This window comes from Sinohyriopsis cumingii, chromosome 13, assembly GCF_028554795.1.
Source record: "Sinohyriopsis cumingii isolate HCF-2022 chromosome 13, ASM2855479v2, whole genome shotgun sequence".
Classification (NCBI taxonomy): Eukaryota; Metazoa; Mollusca; class Bivalvia; order Unionida; family Unionidae; genus Sinohyriopsis; species Sinohyriopsis cumingii.
The window spans coordinates 77,865,653-77,891,936 of record NC_142973.1 but is presented as its reverse complement, the minus strand read 5'-3'; the positions used below and the strand labels follow the sequence as shown (position 1 = coordinate 77,891,936).

The window sequence follows — 26,284 nt, the reverse complement described above, 5'->3', positions numbered from 1 at the left end:
TATTTAATCACAGTAATGAAATTGAAATATCAATTTGCTCAGCTTTGGTGATTGACAGGAATGTATCAGTAAAAAAAAATGGGGTGGGTGTCATCAATGCATGTGGTTAAGTTTTTGCTTGATCTTTAAATTCATAGTTTGAAACAATCACAAAATAAAAAACCCACAAAAAAGTGAACTGACACAATCAGTTTTGAATGTGTGTTATAATTGATTTTGAATCTCTGAGATTGCTGTCTGATTCCAAATTAGACTGGATTTGCAATTTAGAGTTTGAATGAAAGTCTGATATCACAGCCATCACTGTCCTACTTTTTCAACTGGTGCAAAACTATTCTTTAATAAATGAAGGGTATACATTTATGTTTACATATGATGTGGATACAATTCCAAATTGGATTCACTGCAACTGCTGAATATTATTTTTCTACAAAGGTCCAAGTATTCTTATCAACAGAAGTGCCTGGATGTAGATTGTATATATTATGAAGTCCACATGCCATGCAAGAACATTCTTTTTCCTAGATGAGGTTCATCATGTGAATACATTTAGTGTTTGACACAGACACTTTCTGTATGTGTACTTACCTTATCTGACACCCCCCATCTGCAACCATCTTTTATACTGAACCAGTTTATAAATCTTTGTTCTCTTGGTTTAGTGACATATCTAACTCCTTTCAGCAGTTACAGGGGTCATAATTAGCAGTTTTAGGGGTCATAATTAACAGTTACAGAGTCATAATTAACAGTTACAGGCATCATAATTAGCAGTTTTAGGGTCATAATTAGCAGTTATAGAGGTCACAATAAGCAGTTATAGGGGTCATAATTAGTAGTTACAGGGGTAATACTTAGCAGTTACAGGGTGATAATTAGCAGTTACAGGGTCATTATTAGCAGATACAGGGTCATAATTAGCAGTTATAGAGGTCATAATTAGCAGTTATATGGGTAATAATAAGCAGTTATAGGGGTCATAATTAGCAGATACAGGGTCATAATTAGCAGTTACTGGGTCATCATTAGCAGTAGCAAGTTTAATGTTCATATCAGAAGTTTCAGTTCAATACCTGCATCAAAATTTACTTCCACGATCCTAGGACTGTGGTGAATACATAATACTATGTAACTTCCCTAATCTGGGCAATGTCAAAAGGAAACATTACGACTATTTTATAAAGGTAGGCAGAATAAATAAATTTGTTTACTATCAGAATGGCATAAAAATATGTTGCCAGTCTACTGAGAATGCTGAGTTACCCGAGTTGATTTTTCACTGTATTTATCTGGACAAGAGATCAGAGGGCTTGACTCCATGCCAACATCAGAAAAACAATAAATGTGTACCTACATGTAATTCATCAGTGAGCTGAGATCTGGCATGTATTACTGAAAATGTATGTGATTTTTCTACCAGTTCTAAATTGGTGGAGGTGCATGCTACATTAAATTCATATAGATTTTTTTACCTGTAACCACATGCCTTCAACAACCAAAACTATTGGCTTGCTGGCACTGAAGTTAACTAGACATGTTTTTGTGTATGATGCAGGTCAAGTTAGTACCTATTTGATTCTGAGTGATGCTAGATGTTGAGGCAGCTGCCCCTGACTGGTTGTAACTGGGTTCTGCATGTTGTAACTTCTGCTGCAGCTTCCTGTTCTCCTGCAAACAGTCATGCAACCTCCCCTTCAGTAGTTCCTGCAAAATGTTCATTTTTAAATAAGATGAAAATATTCAGGGGTCATAATTAGTAAAAATATTCATTTCAAACATTCATTTTAAACACAATGAAATCACTTTTAGCTTTAAGGGGACCGATATATTGTTAGTTTCATTGTTGCTACAGACCATAAAGTTAAACAACAATGATCCATTTCAGAAAAAAACAGAAAGTCCTTTACAATGAACAAATGTCCTTTAAAATCAACCAGCAAAATGTCCTTCACAAATGAAAGAATGTTCTTTACAATCTACAAGAATGTTGTTTACAATCAAGAGGATGTCCTTTACACTGAACCAACAGAATGTCCTTTAGAACCCAAAAGAATGTCTTTTATACTGAACCAACAGAATGTCCTTTAGAACCCAAAAGAATGTCCTTTACACTGAACCAACAGAATGTCGTTTAGAACCTGAATGTCCTTTACACTGAACCAACAGAATGTCCTTTAGAACCCAAATGAATGTCCTTTACACTGAACCAACAGAATGTTGTTCAGAACCCAACAGAATGTCCTTTATACTGAACCAACAGAATGTCCTTTAGAACCCAAAAGAATGTCCTTTACACTGAACCAACAGAATGTCCTTTAGAACCCAAATGAATGTCCTTTACACTGAACCAATAGGATGTCATTTAGAACCCAAATGAATGTCCTTTACACTGAACCAACAGAATGTCCTTTACACTGAACCAACAGAATGTCCTTTAGAACCCAAAAGAATGTCTTTTATACTGAACCAACAGAATGTCCTTTAGAACCCAAAAGAATGTCCTTTACACTGAACCAACAGGATGTCTTTTAGAACACAAAAGTATGTCCTTTACACTGAACCAATAGGATGTCATTTAGAACCCAAAATAATGTCCTTTACACTGAACCAACAGAATGTGCTTTATACTGAACCAACAGAATGTCCTTTACACTGAACCAACAGACTGTCTTTTAGAACCCAAAAGAATGTCCTTTACACTGAACCAACAAAATGTCCTTTAGAACCCAAATGAATGTCCTTTATACTGAACCAATAGGATGTCATTTAGAACCCAAATGAATGTCCTTTACACTGAACCAACAGAATGTCCTTTAGAACCCAAAAGAATGTCCTTTACACTGAACCAACAGAATGTCCTTTAGAACCCAAAAGAATGTCCTTTACACTGAACCAACAGAATGTCCTTTAGAACCCAAAAGAATGTCCTTTACACTGAACTAACAGAATGTCCTTTAGAACCCAAATGAATGTCCTTTACACTGAACTAACAGAATGTCCTTTAGAACCCAAAAGAATGTCCTTTACACTGAACTAACAGAATGTCCTTTACAACCAAAAAATGTCCTTTACAATCAACAAAATGTCCTTTACAATCGATAGAATGTCCTTTACAATCATCCAAATGTCCTTTACAATCAATATAATGTCCTTTACAATCAACAAAATGTCCTTTACAATCGATAGAATGTCCTTTACAATCAATAGAATGTCCTTTACAATCAACAGAATGTCCTCTACAATCAACAGAATGTCCTTTACAACCAAAAAATGTCCTTTACAATCAATATAATGTCCTTTACAATCAACAAAATGTCCTTTACAATCGATAGAATGTCCTTTACAATCAATAGAATGTCCTTTACAATCAAAAGAATGTCCTCTACAATCAACAGAATGTCCTTTACAACCAAAAAATGTCCTTTACAATCAAAAGAATGCCCTTTACAACCAACAAAATATCCTTTACAATCAACAGAATGACCTTTACAATTAACAGAATGTCCTTTACAATCAATAGAATGTCCTTTACAATCAATAGAATGTCCTCTACAATCAACAGAATGTCCTTTACAATTAACAGAATGTCCTTTACAATCAATAGAATGTCCTCTACAATCAACAAAATATCCTTTATAATCAACAGAATGTCCTTTACAACCAAAAAATGTCCTTTACAATCAAAAGAATGCCCTTTACAACCAAAAAATTATCCTTTACAATCAACAGAATGTCCTTTACAATTAACAGAATGTCCTTTACAATCAACAGAATGTCCTTTACAACCAAAAAATGTCCTTTACAATCAATATAATGTCCTTTACAATCAATAGAATGTCCTTTACAATCAACAGAATGTCCTTTCCAATCAATATAATGTCCTTTACAATCAACAAAATGTCCTTTACAATCAATATAATGTCCTTTACAATCAACAGAATGTCCTTTCCAATCAATATAATGTCCTTTACAATCAACAAAATGTCCTTTACAATCAATATAATGTCCTTTACAATCAATATAATGTCCTTTACAATCAACAGAATGTCCTTTCCAATCAATATAATGTCCTTTACAATCAACAAAATGTCCTTTACAATCAATATAATGTCCTTTCCAATCAATATAATGTCCTTTACAACCAACAAAATATCCTTTACAACCAACAAAATATCCTTTACAATTAACAGAATGACCTTTACAATCGACAGAATGTCCTTTACAATTAACAGAATGACCTTTACAATCAACAGAATGTCCTTTACAATCAAAAGAATGTCCTTTACAATTAACAGAATGTCCTTTACAATTAACAGAATGACCTTTACAATCGACAGAATGTCCTTTACAATTAACAGAAGGTCCTTAACAATCAACAGAATGTCCTTTACAATTAACAGAATCACCTTTACAATCAACAGAATGTCCTTAACAATCAACAGAAGGCCCTTAACAACCAACAGAAGTCCCTTAACAATCAACAGAATGTCCTTTACAATTAACAGAATATCCTCTACAATTAACAGAAGGTCCTTAACAATCAACAGAATGTCCTTTACAATCAACAGAATGTCCTTTGAATGTCCTTTACAATTAACAGAAGGTCTTTAATAATCAACAGAAGGTCCTTTACAAGCAGCAGAAGGTCCTTAACAAGTCTTTTACAATCAACCAACCGAATGTCCTTTACAAATATTTTGTATATTTTGTATCATTTGTTGGCTTTTCTTAAAATTCATATGTTACGTATACCTGTATTTTGTATCTGACCTGGTCCAAAATCAAGTTCATGTTGTACCTGACATTTAGTTTGTAAACAACATATTACATAGCTAAATATTTCTTAATGAGTGTGGATTATATATTCTGACCATTATCAATGGAAGTAAACATGTTTACTTCTATCTGAATGTAGGATATTAGTTTTTCAGATGGAAATTCATAAATTTGCTGACAATTCTGAATGTTTGAGGAAGGAAACTTACCTACATCTTGACTCTATTAGTGTGTCTCAGCTTTTTATATAATGTTGTTTACTTGAAAAAATTACTAATTCTTGCCATAACATCTTAAGCACAATCAATCTTATTCTTGTGTTCAGTCTTTCATTTGGGTGGATTTACTTATTCAGATTATTTATTCATTGGAATTAAAAGTGCTCAATAATATTCTTTGACTGGAACATTCATTTGGAATTATAGTGAATTCAGACAAGAACATTTTGGATTATATTATTGTGGTACATCAAACGACTGGTAGCACATAGCCACACTCAAGGCTATTGGCACATCAACACATCCAATCTTGGAATAAATATGGAATACCACTGTAATTAAATTGAAACTTAACATATTTGGACTTGTGATAGATCTTTTAGGACTATTGGAACTTAGTTCACAATACTCTAAGTTCATTTTAAATTTTCACACTATATTCAAGGAAAATACATTATCTGTTGAATTTTACAAAACCTGGTTTTCACTCTTTTCTGTTACTTAGTTTAAGTCCACAGTCATAACACAACCAAATGAATGTCTTTTACAATCAACAGAATGTATTTAACAATCAAAAGTATGAATAATATTTACAATTAACAGAATGTCCTTTACAATCAATGGAATGACCTTTACAAACAACCAGCAGAATCTCCACTGCAATCAATGGAATGTTCTTTACAACCAATATAATGTACTGTACAACCCAAAGTAATGTCCTTTACAATCAACAAAATGTCATTTACCACCAAAAGAGTGTCCTTGATGATCAACCAATAGAATATCCTCTACAACGAACAGAATGTCATTTAAAACCAAAAAAATTCATTTACCAACAAAAGAGTATCCTTTACAATTAACCCAAATAATGCTCTTTACAATCAACCAACAAAACATCTCTACAATCAACCAATGAAATAAGACCAGTTGTCTTCACCATCCAATAAAAGCCATGATCAGTTGTCTTCACCATCCAATGAAAGTCATGAGACAGTTGTCCTCACCATCCAATAAAAGCCATGAAACCAGCTGTCTATACCATCCAATAAAAGCCATGAAACCAGCTGTCTTGACCATCCAATAAAAGCCATGAAACCAGCTGTCTTGACCATCCAATGAAAGCCATGAAACCAGCTGTCTTGACCATCCAATGAAAGCCATGAGACAGTTGTCCTCACCATCCAATAAAAGCCAGAAACCAGCTGTCTATACTATCCAATAAAAGCCATGAAACCAGCTGTCTTGACCATCCAATAAAAGCCATGAAACCAGCTGTCTTGGCCATCCAATGAAAGCCATGAGACAGTTGTCCTCGCCATCCAATAAAAGCCATGAAACCAGCTGTCTATACCATCCAATAAAAGCCATGAAAACAGCTGTCTTGACCATCCAATAAAAGCCATTAGATTGATTGTCTTCACAAGATTAAGCCATACATTGCATTCAGCTTCAAGTCAGAAAGGGCAACAGCTCACAAACGTTGTAAGCAAAGCAACTTGTCAATATGTGCATCTTGCAGTCCATCAACAACTCTTGGGCTTGCTGCCATAATAAGATTATGTGCCAAATGGATGGATGAAGGATTCCAACTTTGCATATAAAAAGACAAAAAATATTTTGACCAGTTGCATATGTGAATAGCAGCATTAACTGTGAGGCTTATTATGGTATGCTTAAATTAATAGATTTTGATAATTTTACAAAATTGGATTCATAGGAATCAAATGGGCTATATCACTTGCTTCTCACAGCTTACTATTTCAGTGAAGGCCTTATGAAGTGAGGTCTTGCCTCTCAAAGCTTACTATATCTGTGAAGGCCTTATGAAGTGAGGTCTTGAGGTGTGATTCTGAGGCTGAACTGTCTTCCAAGCTGGCTTTTGCCACTTCTTCCTGTCTGCGAAGCCGCAAATTTTCATGCTTCACTTGATTCATCTCTTCCTGCAGGACAGCCATGTCGACTTGATGCCGAGTGTCCATCACCTGGTGCAGGAAGCTGTCTATTATACCATAGGCCAGACCTACAACAATACAGCATTCAAAAATTAGGCTTGGTCTGCAAAAAAACATACAGCATTCATACACAGGCCATGCCTACAAAAATATATTATTCATAAAATGTATATTATCCACAGTCCAGGACTAAACTATTGATAAAAAGTCGCATAAATCACATTCCACATTAAGTTCTATAGGTTTCTTTTGTATTCCAGTGGGTGCAATTTAAAATGGTAAGTAGCTAGGTTGTAGAAGCTTAGGTGGATACTAAGTGAGGATAACATTTGGCTTGCCAAGGAAAAAAATGGAAAATAACCGATCTGCATAGGCTATATTTTCGTTTGCTTTACAAACAAGTCATTAAAATAGTGATTTCAAGGTTTCTCCATTTCCTTTTTATAGTTCTTCTCTTTTTGATGGGACATCAGCATCATTTGTCCAACACTAAAAGACTTTATGTTAAAATGCTGTCAAAGCTGGTCGAATTCTATTGTACTGATTTTAAGAAAAAGGAGTTTAAATGCTTCATATTTTCAGCAACATGGCCATATTGGATAGCAGAATTGTAAAATAAGATGCTCACTGTCAAATTTGTCAAAATTCATTTCAGCATGTAAAGATTTTTTACTATTTTTGGTCTGACGGAATATCAATCAGACTCTGTACAAATTTAAAGGAATTTATGCTAGAATGCTTTTACTAAATTTGTCTAATTCCGTTGAGTGGATTCTTAGAGGATGATGTCCATATCCAATAGTGGATTCATATCTTTTATACAAATCTGAAAGCCATGTGTGCTAGATATTTTCCTATTAAATTTGGTCAAATTCTGTCAATCAGGTTTGGAGATGTGTAAAACAGTATATGCTACCTGACAATACAGCAGACAAAGTACCATACAATGAGTTAAGCTTGCTCTTACAGTCAGCAACACGTTATACTGAAATCAACTTGGAAGCATTTCTTTCTGTTGACCATGTGGTAATGACAGCTGATATTTCCACTTAAAATACAGAAGTCCCTATGGTGACTTGTGAGTATACAACAAGAGCTAAAGTTAAATTTTTGTGGTAGGTTTATGAGTTTGTAATAGCTCGTTAAATTTATCTGAGGTACAAAGAACATTGCATATTTTATATTAGCAAAGTAATCCTGATTCTAACTAATGAGCTGTCCATTTTACAACTCAGCAAAGTAATTCTGATTCTAACATTCAGCTGTCCATTTTACAACTCAGCAAAGTAATCCTGATTCAAAATAATCAGCTGTCCATTTTACAACCGAGCAAAGTAATTCTGATTCCGACTACTCAGCTGTTCATTTTATAACTCAGCAAAGTAATCCTGATTCTAATTACCCAGCTGTCCATTTTACATCAGCAAAGTAATCCTGATTCTGACTACTCAGCTGTCCATTTTATAACTCAGCAAAGTAATCCTGATTCTGACTACTTGGCTGACCATTTTATAACTCAGCAAAGTAATCCTGATTCTAACTACTCAGCTGACCATTTTATAACTCAGCAAAGTAATCCTGGTTCTAACTACTCAGCTGACCATTTTATAACTCTGCAAAGTAATCCTGATTCTAACTATTCAGCTAACCATTTTATAACTCAGCAAAGTAATCCTGATTCTAAATAATCAGCTGTCCATTTCACATTAGCAAAGTAATCCTGATTCTAACTACTCAGCTGTCCATTTTACAACTCAGCAAAGTAACCCTAATTCTGACTACCCAGCTGACCATTTTACAACTCAGTAAAGTAATCCATTATTCTAACTACTCAGCTAACCATTTTAAAACTCAGCAAAGTAATCCTGATTCTAATTACCCAGCTGTCCATTTTACAACTCTGAATGTTTGGCTTTTCTACAATACAAATTTTCAATAATAGACTAATACTTTATAGTCACATGAATTTGTTGGAAATAATTGGAAATATTAAATCCATTTACTCCATCAATACTTAAATTATAAAAAAAAAACAATAAAAAACTTGCACTGCATTAAAGTTTTTGTACTATGCATTGTTGGCAGGGCTATGGTTAATAGTTCTAAAATTAGGCCACAATAAGTGACCTACTTTTAAACTTTGCATGCGTATGGAGAGACTTGGTGCCATTCCAATATCTGTCCACTAGGTCAACTAGCTGTGTTAGAAACTCCCGAGTCTGTGGAGTTTCTAGCTTCATTTGATGAGGAGCAGGAGAGCTGCTAGTCTTCCTAGTGCGCTCCTCCTCTAACCTTGACCTTGATCTTGACCTTGATCTCTCTTCCAGCTTTTGGTTTTCAGGGACTCTTTCCTGTTCCGAGCATTTCTCTGCTTTGGATCTTCCTCCTAAGTCTCCCACAGCGCTATCATACTAAAAGGAAAAACAGTAACTGATGAATTATTTATTACAAGGAAATAAAAACTGTAGATAAAATGGTACAATAAATCAATAACAACCAGTCGTCTTCAATAACTATACTGAAATCTCACTTTATACTATTTGAATAAAAACACATACTTCACTATGGTGGTTTAGACTTATTCAGTGTTTTTTTGCTTAACAACACAATTAGCTTATTTAGCACCAAGGCAATTAAGTAAAGTGTCTTGCTTAAGTATGTACTACGGTATCTGACCTGGGCTGATCTGACTGTAGGATTCCAAACTGCACATTCTTAATCCTAAGTGTTGCATGTTGACTACTGAGCCAATGTGGTTCCTACTTTCATTAGGTGCCATTAGAGAACATGCAGGCAGGCAAATCAGGCAAGTTCTACACACTAAGAAGAAGCACTATGGGGAACTTTCTTATGTTATGAATTTACTTCAATCAGCTGACTGTTGCCTTGGTGGAAGCTCCACATAGCAATCACTCTGGCATCTGTGGGCATTTCTGTCTTCCATCTGGCCACACAGCAATCACTTTGACCTCTGTGTCCAATTCAGTATGTCCATCCATTTTTCCATGTAACAATCACTTTGACATCTGTGTGCATCTCTGTCAGTCCATCTGTCCATATAGTAATCACTTTGGCCTCTGTGTGCATGTATGTCCATTTGTCTACACAGCAATCACTTTGGCATATGTGTTCATGTCTGTCCATTAATCTGTCCACATATCAATTACTTCATCATCTGTGCTCATGTTTGTCTATCCATATGTCCACACAGCAATCACTCTGGCATCTGTGGGCATTTCTATCTGTCCATCTGTCCACACAACAATTACTTTGACCTCTGTGTCCATGTCAGTCTGTCCATCCATTTGTCCATGTAACAATCACTTTGGCATCTGTGTGCATCTCTGTCAGTCCATCTGTCCACACAACAATCACTTTGACCTCTGTGTCCATGTCAGTCTATCCATCCATTTGTCCATGTAGCAATCACTTTGGCATCTGTGTGCATGCCTGTCCAAATGTCCACACAGCAATCACTCTGGCATCTGTGTTCATGTCTGTCCATCAATCTGTCCACATATCAATTACTTCATCATCTGTGCTCATGTTTGTCTATCCATCTGTCCACACAGCATTCACTTTTGCATCTGTGGACATTTCTATCTGTCAATCTGTCCACACAGCAATCACTTTGGCATCTGTGTTCATGTCTGTCCATCAGTCTGTCCACATATCAATTACTTTATCATCTGTGCTCATGTTTGTCTATCCATATGTCCACATCACAATCACTCTGGCCTCCTCTGTATTTATGTCAGTCCCTCTGTCCAAACAGCAATCACTTTTGCATCTGTGTTCATCTCTGTCCATATAGCAATCACTCTGGCCTCTGTATTTATGTCAGTCCATCTTTCCACACAGCAATCACTTTGGACTCTATTTATGTCAGTCCATCTGTTCACAAAAAGCAATCACTTTGGCATCTGTGTGCATGTCTGTCCATCCACCTGTCCACAGACTAAATGAACATCAATGTTAAAGCTTCTTACTTTCCTTTTATGTAAAGTTAGGGTTGGGATGAACCTGCAGGCCATGGCCAGCATCTACTTTTCTATATACAGAATAATCATGTTTTAATTTGAAGGCAATGAGTATTTAAATAAGCAACATGTTGTCATATCAGGTATCTATAAAATATGACCACAGAGCATTTGTTGGACAATTTTCATTGTTGTTGTTGTAGGGTTTAATGCCATTTTTCAGCACATGATAGGCTATACATGGCGGCCAGTATTAATGGTGGAGAAAGAACCAAGGAAAACCCCGGAAAGAACCACCAACCCACGAGAAGCTACTGGCAAGTTTTCTCACATACCCACATTGGCTGAATTCGAGACTCGAACCGGCGCAGACAGAGGTGAGATGGCAGTGATCCGTAACAGAGAGTGCTTTAGACCACTGGGGGCCCCCCACATTTTTCATGCAAATTAGCATCATAATCAGACAATAGTGAATCTAATAAAATGACAATGATAAAAGGCATAATAAGTTGTTTCTAAAATATCACAAAAAAACATGGAATTGCCTGATTATTTGATGTAACTGAAAATGTGTCATTTTACAGACCTGGACCTGCTATTGATAAATACTTCTAATATATGTTTTCATCTATTATTTACCTCTCTTTTCTTAAACAAAATAAATTTATAAAAATGATAACCTTTTCTTATATAAATTATTGTTGAGTTTCATCCTGCATCAGTTTCTGATTCTACTCTAATAACTGAAAAATAAGAGTTCCTTGTGCCAGTAAGCAGACCGTTCTACATGACATTAAGATGCAAAACACAGAGCTAATATCCCTTAGAGTCCAATGGTAAATCATTAAGCCCCTGAAAAAGTATAACATGGAGCTAATATCCAGTAAAGTCCAATGGTAAATCATGAAGTCCCTGATAAAGTATAACATGGAGCTAATATCCAGTAAAGTCCAATGGTAAATCATGAAGCTCCTGAAAAAGTATAATACTGAGCTAATATCCAGTAAATTCCAATGGTTAATCATGAAGCCCCTGAAAAAGTATAACACGGAGCTAATATCCAGTAAAGTCCCATGGTAAATCATTAAACCCCTGAAAAAGTATATGAAGATGATGAAAAAAAGGTTTGCTTCTAGTATTTTTCTATTGATTTAACTGGGATAAGTTATACGTCATTCTCTTGTACCCATTAATAACTGCCATGCATCGATGTATTACTATTCATAAGGGACCAACTTCAAAAGCCAATGACATTCATTGTTGTAAGATTCTGACAATGTCAGACATGCAGTACACTTCCACTAGTCTATTACATACACGTACATGGTTTGCACGCTTTTCTAAAGATAAATTTCCAGGTCATTTCCAGTGTTTTTCCAGGATGAAATTAATATTTTCAAGGTTCAGACATGATCGTTACTGAATGGTTTTAAAGAACATTTTAGATTATAAAACGTGCATTTTCTAAATCTAAAGATGTTCCTATTTCAAGACACTCCAAACCATCTAAGTCAGAAAAGATGATCATGTACAAAACCATAAAATGTATCACACGAAACAAGTTTGACTACCGTATATTCCTATAAATTGGCATGCAAAGTTATTTCAATGTATGGAATAAAAATTCTAACTTTGCTGACCTGCATTACGTTGCTATGTGGAAACAACATAATGAACATGAATAAGTTTTGTTTCCTTTCAAACCTTTAATTCTAAAGAATTCTAGAGCAATATATAGTCATGTTATACAAAGCAAACTTTTCACATCACAATATGAAAAAACAATAAATGCAAAGTATTAGAATCTTATCTTGTAACGAAAAAGTTTAACCCTTAATTAATCTGTACCAATAAAACCCGAACAAGATTTTTCAAACAACTTAAACTTCTTAAGAGGATCTAGTTAAAAATCCATCATTTACAACCATTTACAAAAGGGTTGATTTAAATTTTGACAAAAGACCTCAAAATTACATTTTGTTGTATAAACAAGGACTGAATTTTCTGTAAAATCATGTCTTCTTGTAATTCGATAAACTAGTCCCCAAACCTGTATTGATACAGGGACTCGAATTGTTGTTTAATATATAATATGAGGGATGACAATTTCCCATTTTTCCTGTATCCTCTTTAAGATCCGAAACCAATTCCTCAAGCTACATGCCACTGTTTAATAGTTTCACACCAAAGTTCAGCTCAGAGATTCAACATTTTGGACAACAAATTTGACTTAAAACAAATAGCAGTCCATTTTCTAATATGGGTTTCCTCCGAATATTCCCACCCCATTTTTCACATTTGGACATTTAGGATGGGGTGTGGGGTCAGCAATTGCATGTTGAAATTTGGAATTTGCCACCACTGTGTCGGTAGCGACATATGATAGTCGCTTACCAGCCAGCCTAGCAGATTTATATGATGTTATATCAACTCATACCTGCATGAAATTGATAGGAAAATGGTTTTATTTTCTCAGAAATGGCAAATATTATAATAGTTATGTCTTTAATCTGCTGACGGACTAAACGAAACTACAGCATAGATGAAACCTGACCTGATACTTGCCATTTGCATAACTAGTCACATGACTTCACAAATCTCAAACAATGACATCAGAAGACAATAGTCACCAGATAACCTGTCGCTATCGCAGCAATCTGGCCAGTCGTCAAGCAGAGAGCACATGTCAATATTGTAGTTACATGATGCAACAAAATCCTGATAGTTGTTCTCAGAATATATACAGAGGACTTTGTGTCCTTTCATTTGTTTTGTATTAATAATTTTTATTTTTTTCTATAACATTTGAAATGGGTTATTATTGATAAAACGTGACTGGTGGATTTATGACATCATGAACATGTGGGTTGTGAGATACGTGTACTCGTGTAACTAGCAATGCAAATCGCAAGTACCAGGTCAAATTTCATCAACGCCTTAGTTTTATCTTGTCTACTAGATGAATCTAATCCACTGAGAGTGGGTTGACTCAACTAATATGTTTATATCAAGCGCTCAAATGTTCCATACTGCAACCTCCGAATATTCTGGTCTGATCTCAATAAATTTAACTCATGATCAGTTCAGTTACGACTGAATTATATAATTGTTTCGAGCTTCAAGTGGTGGTGGAAAAATCCCTGGTTTCATCAATTATTTGCAAAATTCAAGGACTTTTCACGGTCAGGAAAAAATTATCATTTCTCCTGACTTTTTCCAGATTTCCTAGTAGTGTGGGAACCCTGTACCTAATGCTTTGTTTTTTTTTATACTGGAAAACATAATGACTGAACAATATCATGTCAGAAATGAAGTACACAGTCACTAGTCTATTACCTAATGCTCTGGTATTGTAATAACTGGAAAACATAATGACTGAACAATATTATGGATAATTATGAGCTTCATAGATCTGACTTGAAACATGATGGGTTTGTAAATGGTCATCTTAGGTGCTAAATTTGTAAATGGTCACCTTAGGTGTTGAGTTTGTATGTGTGTGCGTGTGATTTAAATTTTTAACATAGCTTTAATAATTTTCCAGTCATATCGCTACGATGTCTGCAGTGTGGCAGATTAAAGTGATGTCTAGCACTGGGGCATCATGCCGCAGACATGTAGCATGATGTTCCACCCAGTCACATTACCAGTATCCTGACACCAGGCCGACCAGTCCTAACTCTAACCTCTTAATGCTGAGCGTCTAGTGAGGCAGCTGTTAGTATCATTTTTAGAAGTCTTTGGTGTGACTTGGCCAGGGATTGAACCCACGACCTCCCGCATCCGAGGCAGACATTCTAACCACTAGGCCACCGGAGTGTTGAGTTTGTAAATGGTCACCTTAGGTCTGAGGTTAAACCTGCTCAGTTTGTAACTGGTCATCTTAGTTTACTTATCAGACATTTCAGCAAATATGACCTTTTGAGACACTTGAATTATTTTGACTTCCAACAGTACTTGGCTTAAGCTAAAACTGTCGCTAAATTAGAATTTGTTTTAAGCAAGGTCGCAGGATACCTATCTACCTACTTCATATACAGGATTATCAATCTACTTCATATACAGGATATCTATCTACTTCATATACAGGATTATCAATCTACTTCATATAAAGGATATCTATCTACTTCATACACAGGATATCTATCTACTTCATACACAGGATATCTATCTACTTCATACACAGGATTATCTATCTACTTCATATACATGATATCTATCTATTTCATATACAGGATATTTATCTACCTCCTTCATATACAGGATATCTACCTCCTTCATATACAGGACATCTACCTCCTTCATATACAGAATATCTATCTACCTCCTTCATATACAGGATATCTATCTCCTTCATATACAGGATATCTATCTACTTCATATACAGGATATATATCTATTTCATATACAGGATATTTATCTACTTCATACACAGGATTATCTATCTACTTCATATACATGATATCTATCTATTTCATATACAGGATATTTATCTACCTCCATATACAGGATATCTATCTACCTCCTTCATATACAGGATATCTATCTACTTCCATCATATACAGCATATCTATCTACTTCATATACAGGATATATATCTATCTACTTCATATACAGGATACCTATCTATCTACTTCATATACAGGATACCTATCTATCTACTTCATATACAGGATACCTATCTATCTACGTCATATACAGGATATCTATCTATTTCATATACAGGATATCTATCTACTTCCTTCATATACAGGATATCTATCTACCTCTTTCATATTCTGTGGCTTCAGGTGATTTGGGCTACTGTCTAAATCTTCATATGGGTCAGGGCCTTTGTGCCTCTCTAACTGGACACGGGAGGGAGGTGGGGGATAGGTAGAATCTCGCTCTGTCTGAATGTAAGAAACTTCAGCACTGGCACCATCCCCTTAAAGATAAAATTTAAAACAAAACATTTTGTTAGATATGAAATACACAATAGGAAAATAACATATAAATTCAGGTAACAGATCCAACATGATATTCTTCGAACCTTTGGAATAACAACCAACTTAGTCAAAACTGAAATGACATTATGTCATGCTGATTTTTCTTTCAGCATTCATAAATACAGTATAAGCCTTATTATGAGAATAAATAACTAATACCTGAAGAAGGGTTAGCTGTGAAGTAGCCATGACTTTTAAACTTGGAGTAGGCTTCTGTTTCATCCTGGAACTCTAAGTTGGGGTCTGGTTGTCTTGGATGCCGCTGCGACTCTGACACAGTATTTCTAGCATTTGTAATGTTTGGATATTTTCTCAAATAGGCATCCATCACCTCATCTACCTCTGCAGTGGGCTGCTTCACATACTTTGATTGCTATTAAAAACATATTAAACTTAATATATCATTCCTTTTCGACTCTCAGTTCACGGACATGTGATGTACTGTCATTATCTCATGAGACCATGCTTCACACATTGAAAATGGTGTACTGTCATTATCTCTTGATGAAACAGAGCTTGACACAATGAAGATACACTATCATTATCTCATGATGAGATAATGCCTGACATGTTAAAGAGGATGTACTGTCATTATCTGATGATGAGACCATGCTTCATACATTGAAAATGGTGTATTGTCATTATCTTATGATAAGACCATGCTACACATTGAAAATGGTGTACTGTCATTATCTCTTGATAAAACAGAGCCTGACATGATGAAGATACACTGTCATTATCTCATGATGAGATAACGCCTGACATGTTAAAGAGGATGTACTGTTATTATCTCACAATGAAACCATCTATGATTATAAGCCCATCCCTGCCTTTCCCAATGTTCTAAGAAACTTCTACATCAGTAAGCTTTGCATAAAAAAAAAAAAAAAAACCAATTTACAAGATGGACTTTGAGCTTAGCAAAGGAGAAATACTATATATTGACAGGGCACCTGCTTGTGACAACCATGTTTTCTAAGTGCATAAGCAGTGATTTTCACTACAACAAGAATATTATATCTAATTCATTTATGTTACAAAAACAGTTTGTTAATTTGTATCTGATAATGCACAGCTTACTGAAGGATTTCCTTTTTGGACAACACTGCATAATTCCAACATACAAATGTCTGTAGGAAAAACCGATGCACTCTTCCTTTGTATTTAAAGTTTATCTATAAATACTTAAGATATATACAAATATAGAAATTTAATGTAACTGTGACTTTTTGATAACTTCAAATATGAAAATATGTGATGATGCTGTATTGTGTTTAAGATAACCTGTTTATCCAGCTTGTCCATTGTATCCGAATGCAACTCTTTCAAGCCTAATGAAGAAAAACATGACATTGCATTAAAGCAAAGAATTTCACCTGCAACAGCATCTGTTGTAAGAAAATATTAAGGAAAAGAGTAAAAACAAAATTAAAAACATCAAGTGTCTGCATATTTGTTGGTAGCTTCTATCAATTTACTGGTGAATCAAGGTGTAACAATGACAGTAATTCACCAGTCAACAAAAACTTTAAAACACTGTTATTACAAAAGACACTCTCACCAATTTTATTAATTTTAACCTCTTTGACAGATGCATTAGTATATGGTACAGAATTTTATGTCATTAAATAAAGTGTTACATCTCAAAGTTAAATTTCATACTTATTTTAAGTTGACATGTTACTTAATTTTAAAGCAATTTATTTCCCTATGAATGAAGATGTTCCTCACTGGTACTGTGGAAAAATGAACTTTTTGGTTTGGAAAAAGATGTAACATAAAGTCACCAATGGAATCTTTGACTTACATATTTCACAATATCGCTGAACAGATTCCCAAATAATGTTTTGACTGTGAGACACTAGATAACCAATCTTCCTTATTATATTGAACATGAAGATCAAGATATAAAAGCTGTTATCATTAATTGGCTGAAGATGTAACAGGATGCCATTTTTGCTTTTTTTCACTAAAGATTATGAAATACATAGAGGAAATAAATAATCATCAACTTCAAAGATTTAAGTCTGCAGAATTTTATTACATACCTGTTTTGCATTTTTATGGACTTAATAGTCTTAATTTTGGGAATTACAATTTTCTTGTTCTTTCTTACATCCATGAAAGGAATTTTTTTCTTTTTCGAATCACTTAGTCTCATTACATCATCAAAAACAAATAATGAATAATGGGTATTTTTTTTCTCTATATTTTCTTTTATATTTACAGAAACATTATTAACACTTTCTTATTAAAAAGAGAAATGTGATGTCGAAACCACTTACATGTTATAATTCCAAGGACTAGAAACAGTGTGGTATATGTGGTTATCAAAAGACCTTTAACAGAATGGTTTTACTCATACTGATTGCACATGAAAACTATCTTCTTGTTTTCCTGAAAGAATCACTGTCATGAAATTATCCTCAAACATATATCAAAAAGTGTAAATTTAACACATTAACCCCTTGAGCTTTTTGTCATTTTCGCCTGAAAATCGAGTAGGAAACACATTTTGAAAGCTATTTCTGAACAGACTCGAAAACACCAAATCCCCGGTCAGCTTTCAATAACATACTGCCTAGTTGTGTTAGAAACATTGTTTTTCATTGGCTATTTGACTTGCACATGAGCAAAAGGGTAAAAGTTGGAATTTTTTTATAATTTTTTTTATTTATTTTTATTTTTTTGTTTAATGGAGCCATTATTTTTGTATGGAGACCATTCTTTATTCCAAATGCCCATCTTATCCTACTTTTTGCAAAGGCTCATCTGTCTGTTTGCAGTTCATGCTGGTTTGCCTTAGATTCAAGACCAAAAAGTCTAAAATCTGGACACAAAATTGGATTCCGAACCATGGGCGAATTTTGGGTTAAAAAAAGTTGGGTCCAAAAATGAGTTTTTTTATCTGTATTTTGTAGTGCAACTAGATATTCCAGATTATTTGGTATCATTGTAGAGCTACATCTGTCTACCTTTCTATAATACCACCCACTTTAGTGTATCATGCATGACCATGACGCTACAGAGCTCGGCAGTAGGCTACTACCTCCTGCCCCGTTAATTCGTCGCTAGGGGTTAATGTGTTAACTTCAAATCTAACAATCATGTAATAGTGGATTGCTACATTTATTTATTTATCTGTGCTTAACTTTTGTTAGTGATTGTAGATTGTAATGATCAATTGTAAATAACATATTACATAGTGACTTTGGGGCCCCGAGTGGCCGAGTGGTCTAAAGCGCTCTTCGTTATGGATCACTGCCATCTCACCTCTGCCTGCGCCGGTTCGAGTCTAAGATTCAGCCAATGTGGGTATGTGAGAAAGCTTGCCAGTAGCTTCTCATGGGTTGGTGGTTCTTTCCGGGGTTTGCCCGGGTTCTTCCTCCACCATTAATACTGGCCGCCATATATAGCCTATCGTGTGCTGAAAAATGGCGTTAAACCCGTCAACAACAACAACAACAACAACAACAACAACAACATAGTGACTTTTGTCCATGATTGCAGATTAATTTTAAAATAATGATCATTTGTGAAAAACTTGTTCACTTGGATTTGAGTTCAGGACATTAATTTTCCCTTGGAATAACCCTGGTGTACCTTATTGTTGTCATGCTGTTTATTGAAATTTAAGTAAAAGACCTGACTTTGTTAAAAACTTAGAATGTTCAGGAAATGAACTTTCAACCCACATCCTTGCCATCTTATTGTGACTTAGTTTTATATCTAAATTTGGTTACATCAAATCTATTCATTCCTATATTAATATCTGTCTAGTGGAATCAGTCTTTCAGTTGTGCCCCGTTATAATCTGGGAGGATTTACTTATTTAAATTATTAAATGGAATTACAAAGTGCTTACTGAATTTTGGACTAATTAACATTTTGCAATTATTGTGAATTCATTTAAGGAAATTTTGGTTTATACCATGTCATACATCAAGACTGTTGGTGCATCATCCAAGACTACTGACACGTCAGCACATTCAATACTTAAATTCATTTTGAACACTATACTTCTGGAATTGTGCTAGAACTTTTAGAACTATTTGGGATTTAATTCACAATACTCTATGTTCCTTTTAAATTTTTACTTTGTATACTAGGGAAACAAATTGTTGAAATTTACAAAACTTGTTGGTTTTTCTTCTTTCCATTAATTAGCTTAAGACCAAAGAATCATAACAGGGCAGAAATGAAACTAGTAATCCAGCATGAACAGAGGCTGAAAAAACTAAAGTTCTTGAAAATCAGTTGCAACACTTGAACAATTAATGTATTAATTTAAATAAATGCCACAAAAACTGAACTCATTCCAACTGATAATTATTTATACTATCTTCCACCTTTACAAGGCAAAAATTCCATACATAGTTGTTTACATTGCTGCAACTGTGCTGAGAAAGTTGGCACACTTCCAGTTCATCTGCTGATCAAAAACAAAAAATGAGAATAAGCCTGAACAGTATTTTCACTGATAAGCCTAAACAGTATTTTCACTGATAAGCCTATACAGTATTTTCACTGATAAGCCTACACAGTATTTTCACTGATAAGCCTATACAGTATTTTCACTGATAAGCCTAAACAGTATTTTCACCGATAAGCCTACACAGTATTTTCACTGATAAGCCTAAACAGTATTTTCACCAACAAGCCTATACAGTATTTTCACTGATAAGCCTAAACAGTATTTTCACTGATAAGCATAAACAGTATTTTCACCAACAAGCCTATACAGTATTTTCACTGATAAGCCTAAACAGTATTTTCACCAACAAGCCTATACAGTATTTTCACTGATAAGCCTAAACAGTATTTTCACTGATAAGCCTAACAGTATTTTCACTGATAAGCCTAAACAGTATTTTCATTGATAAGCCTGAACAGTATTTTCACCGATAAGCCTATACAGTATTTTCACTGATAAACCTACACAGTATTTTCACCAATAAGCCTAAACAGTATTTTCACCAATAAGCCTATACAGTATTTTCACTGATAAGCCTAAACAGTATTTTCACTGATAAGCCTAAACAGTATTTTCACCAACAACCCTATATAGTATTTTCACTGATAAGCCTTAACAGTATTTTCACTGATAAGCCTAAACAGTATTTTCACTGATAAGCCTGAACAGTATTTTCACCGATAAGCCTATACAGTATTTTCACTGATAAACCTACACAGTATTTTCAGCAATAAGCCTAAACAGTATTTTCACTGATAAGCCTATACAGTATTTTCACTGATAAGCCTACACAGTATTTTCACCAATAAGCCTATACAGTATTTTCACTGATAAGTCTACACAGTATTTTCAACAATAAGCCTATACAGCATTTGCTAACTGTAAATTGTCTGGTCTAAGTGTGTGTCAGGAATTTAGCAGGTAAAGTTAGTTCCAAGTTTTGTTGAAGTGAGTTTTGGTTTTAAGAGGTTTTTGGCATTGTAATATTGAGATTTGGGATTGAAAATTGTTTTGGTCTACAGAGCAGAGGAGTATTGGTTTATGGGGAAAGAATGATACTAAAGAAGACAAAAATTCAGGACCACCACAAAATTCAATCTTGAGGGGATTCTGGTAAACCAGGTGTCCAGTTTTGAGGAATTTGACTTAGTTTTGCTTTTTCAGGAAACTGAATGCCAATATAACAATGTTATCTCTCTACTGTTTTACAAATAATCAATTAAATATATCACTTTTATCTCTCATCAGTTTTACAAATAATAAATTAAATATATCAATGTTATCTCTCTACTGTTTTACAAATAATCAATCAAATATATCAATGCTATCTCTCTAGCGTTTTACAAATAATCAATTAAATATATCAGTTATCTCTCGACCGTTTTACAAAATAATTAAATATATCAATGTTATCTCTCTATTGTTTTACAAACAATTTAATATATCAGTGTTATCTCTCTACTATTTGCTGCAATTGATATAAGCATTAGCTATAAATTTTGTTAACTATTTTAGGAATAATGACATTTTTTAGACTTAACACTTCATTTTATGACAATGAATTATGTACCATGCATGAGAAAGAGCTTTGAAAGTGGATATTATAACATTAAAATATGTAGATATATGAAAACAGTTTTTCTAGTGGACAGTATAACATTAAATTATGTACCATATATGAGGTTGAGCTTTGCTAGTGGATATTATAACATTAAAATCAGTACCATATATGAGAAAGAGCTTTGCTAGTGAATATTATGACATTAAAATCAGTACCATATATGAGAAAGAGCTTTGCTAGTGAATATTATGACTTTAAAATCAGTACCATATATGAGAAAGAGCTTTGCTAGTAAATATTATGACATTAAAATCAGTACCATATATGAGAAAGAGCTTTGTTAGTGAATATTATGACATTAAAATCAGTACCATATATGAGAAAGAGCTTTGCTAGTGAATATTATGACATTAAAATCTGTACCATATATGAGAAAGAGCTTTGCTAGTGAATAGTATGACATTAAAATCAGTACCATATATGAGAAAGAGCTTTGCTAGTGAATATTATGACATTAAAATCAGTACCATACATGAGAAAGAGCTTTGCTAGTGAATATTATGACATTAAAATCAGTACCATATATGAGAAAGAGCTTTGCTAGTGAATATTATGACATTAAAATCAGTACCATATACGAGAAAGAGCTTTGCTAGTGAATAGTATGACATTAAAATCAGTACCATATACGAGAAAGAGCTTTGCTAGTGAATAGTATGACATTAAAATCTGTACCATATAGGAGAAAGAGCTTTGCAAGTGAATATTATGACATTAAAATCTGTACCATATATGAGAAAGAGCTTTGCTAGTGAATAGTATGGCATTAAAATCAGTACCATATATGAGAAAGAGCTTTGCTAGTGGATATTATGACATTAAAATCAGTACCATATATGAGAAAGAGCTTTGCTAGTGAATATTATGACATTAAAATCTGTACCATATATGAGAAAGAGCTTTGCTTGTGAATATTATGACATTAAAACCAGTACTATATATGAGAAAGAGCTTTGCTAGTGAATATTATGACATTAAAATCTGTACCATATATGAGAAAGAGCTTTGCTAGTGAATAGTATAACATAAAATCAGTACCATATATGAGAAAGAGCTTTGCTAGTGGATATTATGACATTAAAATCAGTACCATATATGAGAAAAAGCTTTGCTAGTGAATATTATGACATTAAAATCTGTACCATATATGAGAAAGAGCTTTGCTAGTGAATATTATGACATTAAAATCTGTACCATATATGAGAAAGAGCTTTGCTAGTGGATATTATGACATTAAAATCTGTACCATATATGAGAAGGAGCTTTGCTAGTGAATATTATGACATTAAAATCTGTACCATATATGAAAACAGTTTTTCTAGTGGATAATATAACATTAAATTATCTACCATATATGAGGTTGAGCTTTGCTAGTGGATATTATAACATTAAAGTCAGTACCATACATGAAAAAAAGCTTTGCTAGTGGATACAGTGTGACCCCGCTATAGCGCGCTCCGTTATAACATGAATTCGGATATAACGCGGTCATGATGTGGCTCCCGAAACTCCATATACATGTATTTTTCTTGTACACAAAAAAAAATCTGTTTTAAAAGTATGAAAAAAATGTAAAAACTTTATTATCATTTTGGGGAAGAGATCGTGTATGTATAATACAAAGACGATCGTGGCGTGGCTCCTTAAATTTTGTATGTATTTTTCTCGTACACAAAAAAGTATTTTTTCTTCTTAAAAGGATGACAAATAACGCATAAAAAGTTTATTCTGGGATCGCGTAGGTCTTTACCAATGTCGCAAATTTGGATTGTTTTTCCTTATTGGAGGCAAAACATAACATGTGGCGATTTTTATTTATTGGCGACGTTGTTGGCTGTTTAAACTTTTATATACAACCATTGGTTTAGAGTGCAGAAATTCAGAGGCCACATGAAAGGAAGCTGCAAACTGGATATAAAATGCACTGAAATTTATCTATTATTACATAAACAAATTTTTTGTCCATTGACAAACCATGTAAACAGTGCATTGTTATATTATAATCCGCTTATCATGACATCTAGCATGAGTACTGTATGTTGTGGAATATCCGCTTTTTTGTTGTTGACATTTCTGGTAATGGAGATCAACAGTACGAGGTATTATCTTGTAATCTATCTTTCATCGGATTTTTGGCCGCTCGCTAGTAATTAATACATTTACAAAGATTGACATTTGTATGTGGATGGTAAGTAAAATTCCTCTTCTTTTCACTCAGAATTAAATCCTTCAGAACACTCACATTTTCTGTTATAATCGCTGTCATCAAACCTGAACGCCTGCATCTCTATCGTCCGTTGATCCTTTGTTAATTTTCAGACGCATGTGTGGAATGCAGCATCAAGCTGCTACCACAAATTTTTAAAAAAAAAATATAAAAAATAATAAAAACTACATCTTACTTATTGGTTTGATCAATAGGCATGGAGGGACGTAACTAGAATACTCCAAATGATGACCAATTCCTTTTTAAAAAATGTACCCAGACAAAATAGTTTGATGAAATTTCAAAGGAAAGAGATTACCATTGAAGCACCAATTGTTATGAAAACGTACTCAGCAAATGGGGAAAAAAAATCAGTCTCAATCATGCAATACAATTATTTGATGTTGCTGCCGCAATAAGAAATGGGCATTTGTTTGGTTCTCCAAAGCTGTCCTTTAGCAGTGACTTGAATAACGCATGCACCCTTCATCAAAGAAAGCTGACTACAATCTTTCAATAAAACAAAGAGCTTTTCATCAAAGGAAATCAGTACCAGACTTAAATGAAAGTGATGGAATCTGATGGATTTTTGCATTTTCCAATGTGACTGGAACACGTTAACTGTGCCATGAAAGTTTTCTTTTTGTAGGGAAAATGTTTATGCTTACGAACGCTACCAACGGTGGCTTAAAATGCAAACTAACTTTTACTGACTCTGGACGTACTGAAAAGTAAGTGTGCTTCGTCATTCGTTACATGATTGTGCTATATTTTTCCACTGAATTCAGACCATTATGACCTGTGACAAAATTTATTGAATATTTTAAAGCTGTGTGTGTGCATGTTTTCGATGAAATCACTTGTATTGTGGATTCAATGTATATGATGAGGTTTGCGGGTGAGTACACGGTGTTGATACTATTCATGCTATATATTATACGTATATATAAACAGTATTTGCATATATGTACCAATTTGTGGTTCTTTAAATAAAGTAAACTACTATATATGTCCTCTCTGTTTTCACTACAGGTGTATTTCTCATTTAATATGCATCGATTTAAGATGGTAACTGTGCCGATGAAGCACGTATTTTACCACCTGCATTTATTACCTACGCCCCCTCCGTGCAATTTTTTTGGGTACATGCATAATTTTCTTCAGCTAAATGACCTGGTTGCTTATAACACGGTTCGGTCTATAACGCGGTTGGGTTATATGGCTCCCAACTACTGTGTTATAGCGGGGTCACACTGTATTATGACATTAAAATCTGTACCATATATGAGGTTGAGCTTTGTTAGTGGATATTATAACATTAAAATCAGTACCATATATGAAAAAGAGCTTTGTTAGTGGATATTATAATACCTAGACTGTAAGGGGACACTCTAAAGATATTATGTACTTCTGAGTGAGTGACAGGTGTAAGGTGAATTACACATTTACAACATGCACAATGGTGAGAATGTTGGCATATCTCTGTTACTTCATGTAACATGGCTGAAATTTCTTTGGATATTGTACTTAAGGAAGATCTACATGAACTAAGTACACAGCTAACCAAAATGGCTGCTCCCATGTGATCAAATATCAGCCTGAATTAGTCTAATGTACACTATCTTTAGCAGTTATTAACAAAGGGAAAAGGAATTTTGCCAAACTAGACAATACCAGCTTCTGAAAGTGCAATGAATATGAATGAATTACCAAATAAATAAAAACGATAAAAAGTTATTGTCTCTTTTGCTGTACAATTTACTTCTGAAGTCCAGGAAGTGATAATGATAAGGCAGAGCTAGAAGAGTTTTGATAGTGCACATATGAAGTATGGTCAAGCTGCATACTCATAACCCAAATTTAACCCATCAAGTGTACACCAAAATAAATGGAATTAAAATTCTTTTAACAATACCTGAGGTTTACATCCTTTTAAAAGGCCAGTATAACCAGTGATGAAAATCTGGGAAATTCTTTTTCTTTCAAAATCTAACCCTATGCAAAATATGACAGTGTTGAGCACCACCTATGAGAGTATACCACTTTACTTTCACATCTATATATAGAAA

At 34.2% G+C, this 26,284-nt stretch overlaps 1 protein-coding gene across 1 annotated transcript in view; it reads right to left on the bottom strand.

The window, feature by feature from the left end:
- LOC149785860 (centrosomal protein of 72 kDa-like) overlaps positions 1 to 26,284 on the bottom strand; it is a 65,907-nt gene that overhangs the window by 9,003 nt on the left and 30,620 nt on the right. Inside the window, exons 7-12 of the mRNA XM_089931250.1 lie at positions 17,199 to 17,245; positions 16,074 to 16,287; positions 15,693 to 15,853; positions 9,078 to 9,357; positions 6,800 to 7,014; positions 1,569 to 1,704 (exon numbers count right to left, since the gene is read on the bottom strand). Coding sequence (XP_089787376.1) covers positions 1,569 to 1,704; positions 6,800 to 7,014; positions 9,078 to 9,357; positions 15,693 to 15,853; positions 16,074 to 16,287; positions 17,199 to 17,245 — 1,053 coding nt within the window. The remainder of the gene's footprint in view (positions 1 to 1,568; positions 1,705 to 6,799; positions 7,015 to 9,077; positions 9,358 to 15,692; positions 15,854 to 16,073; positions 16,288 to 17,198; positions 17,246 to 26,284) is intronic.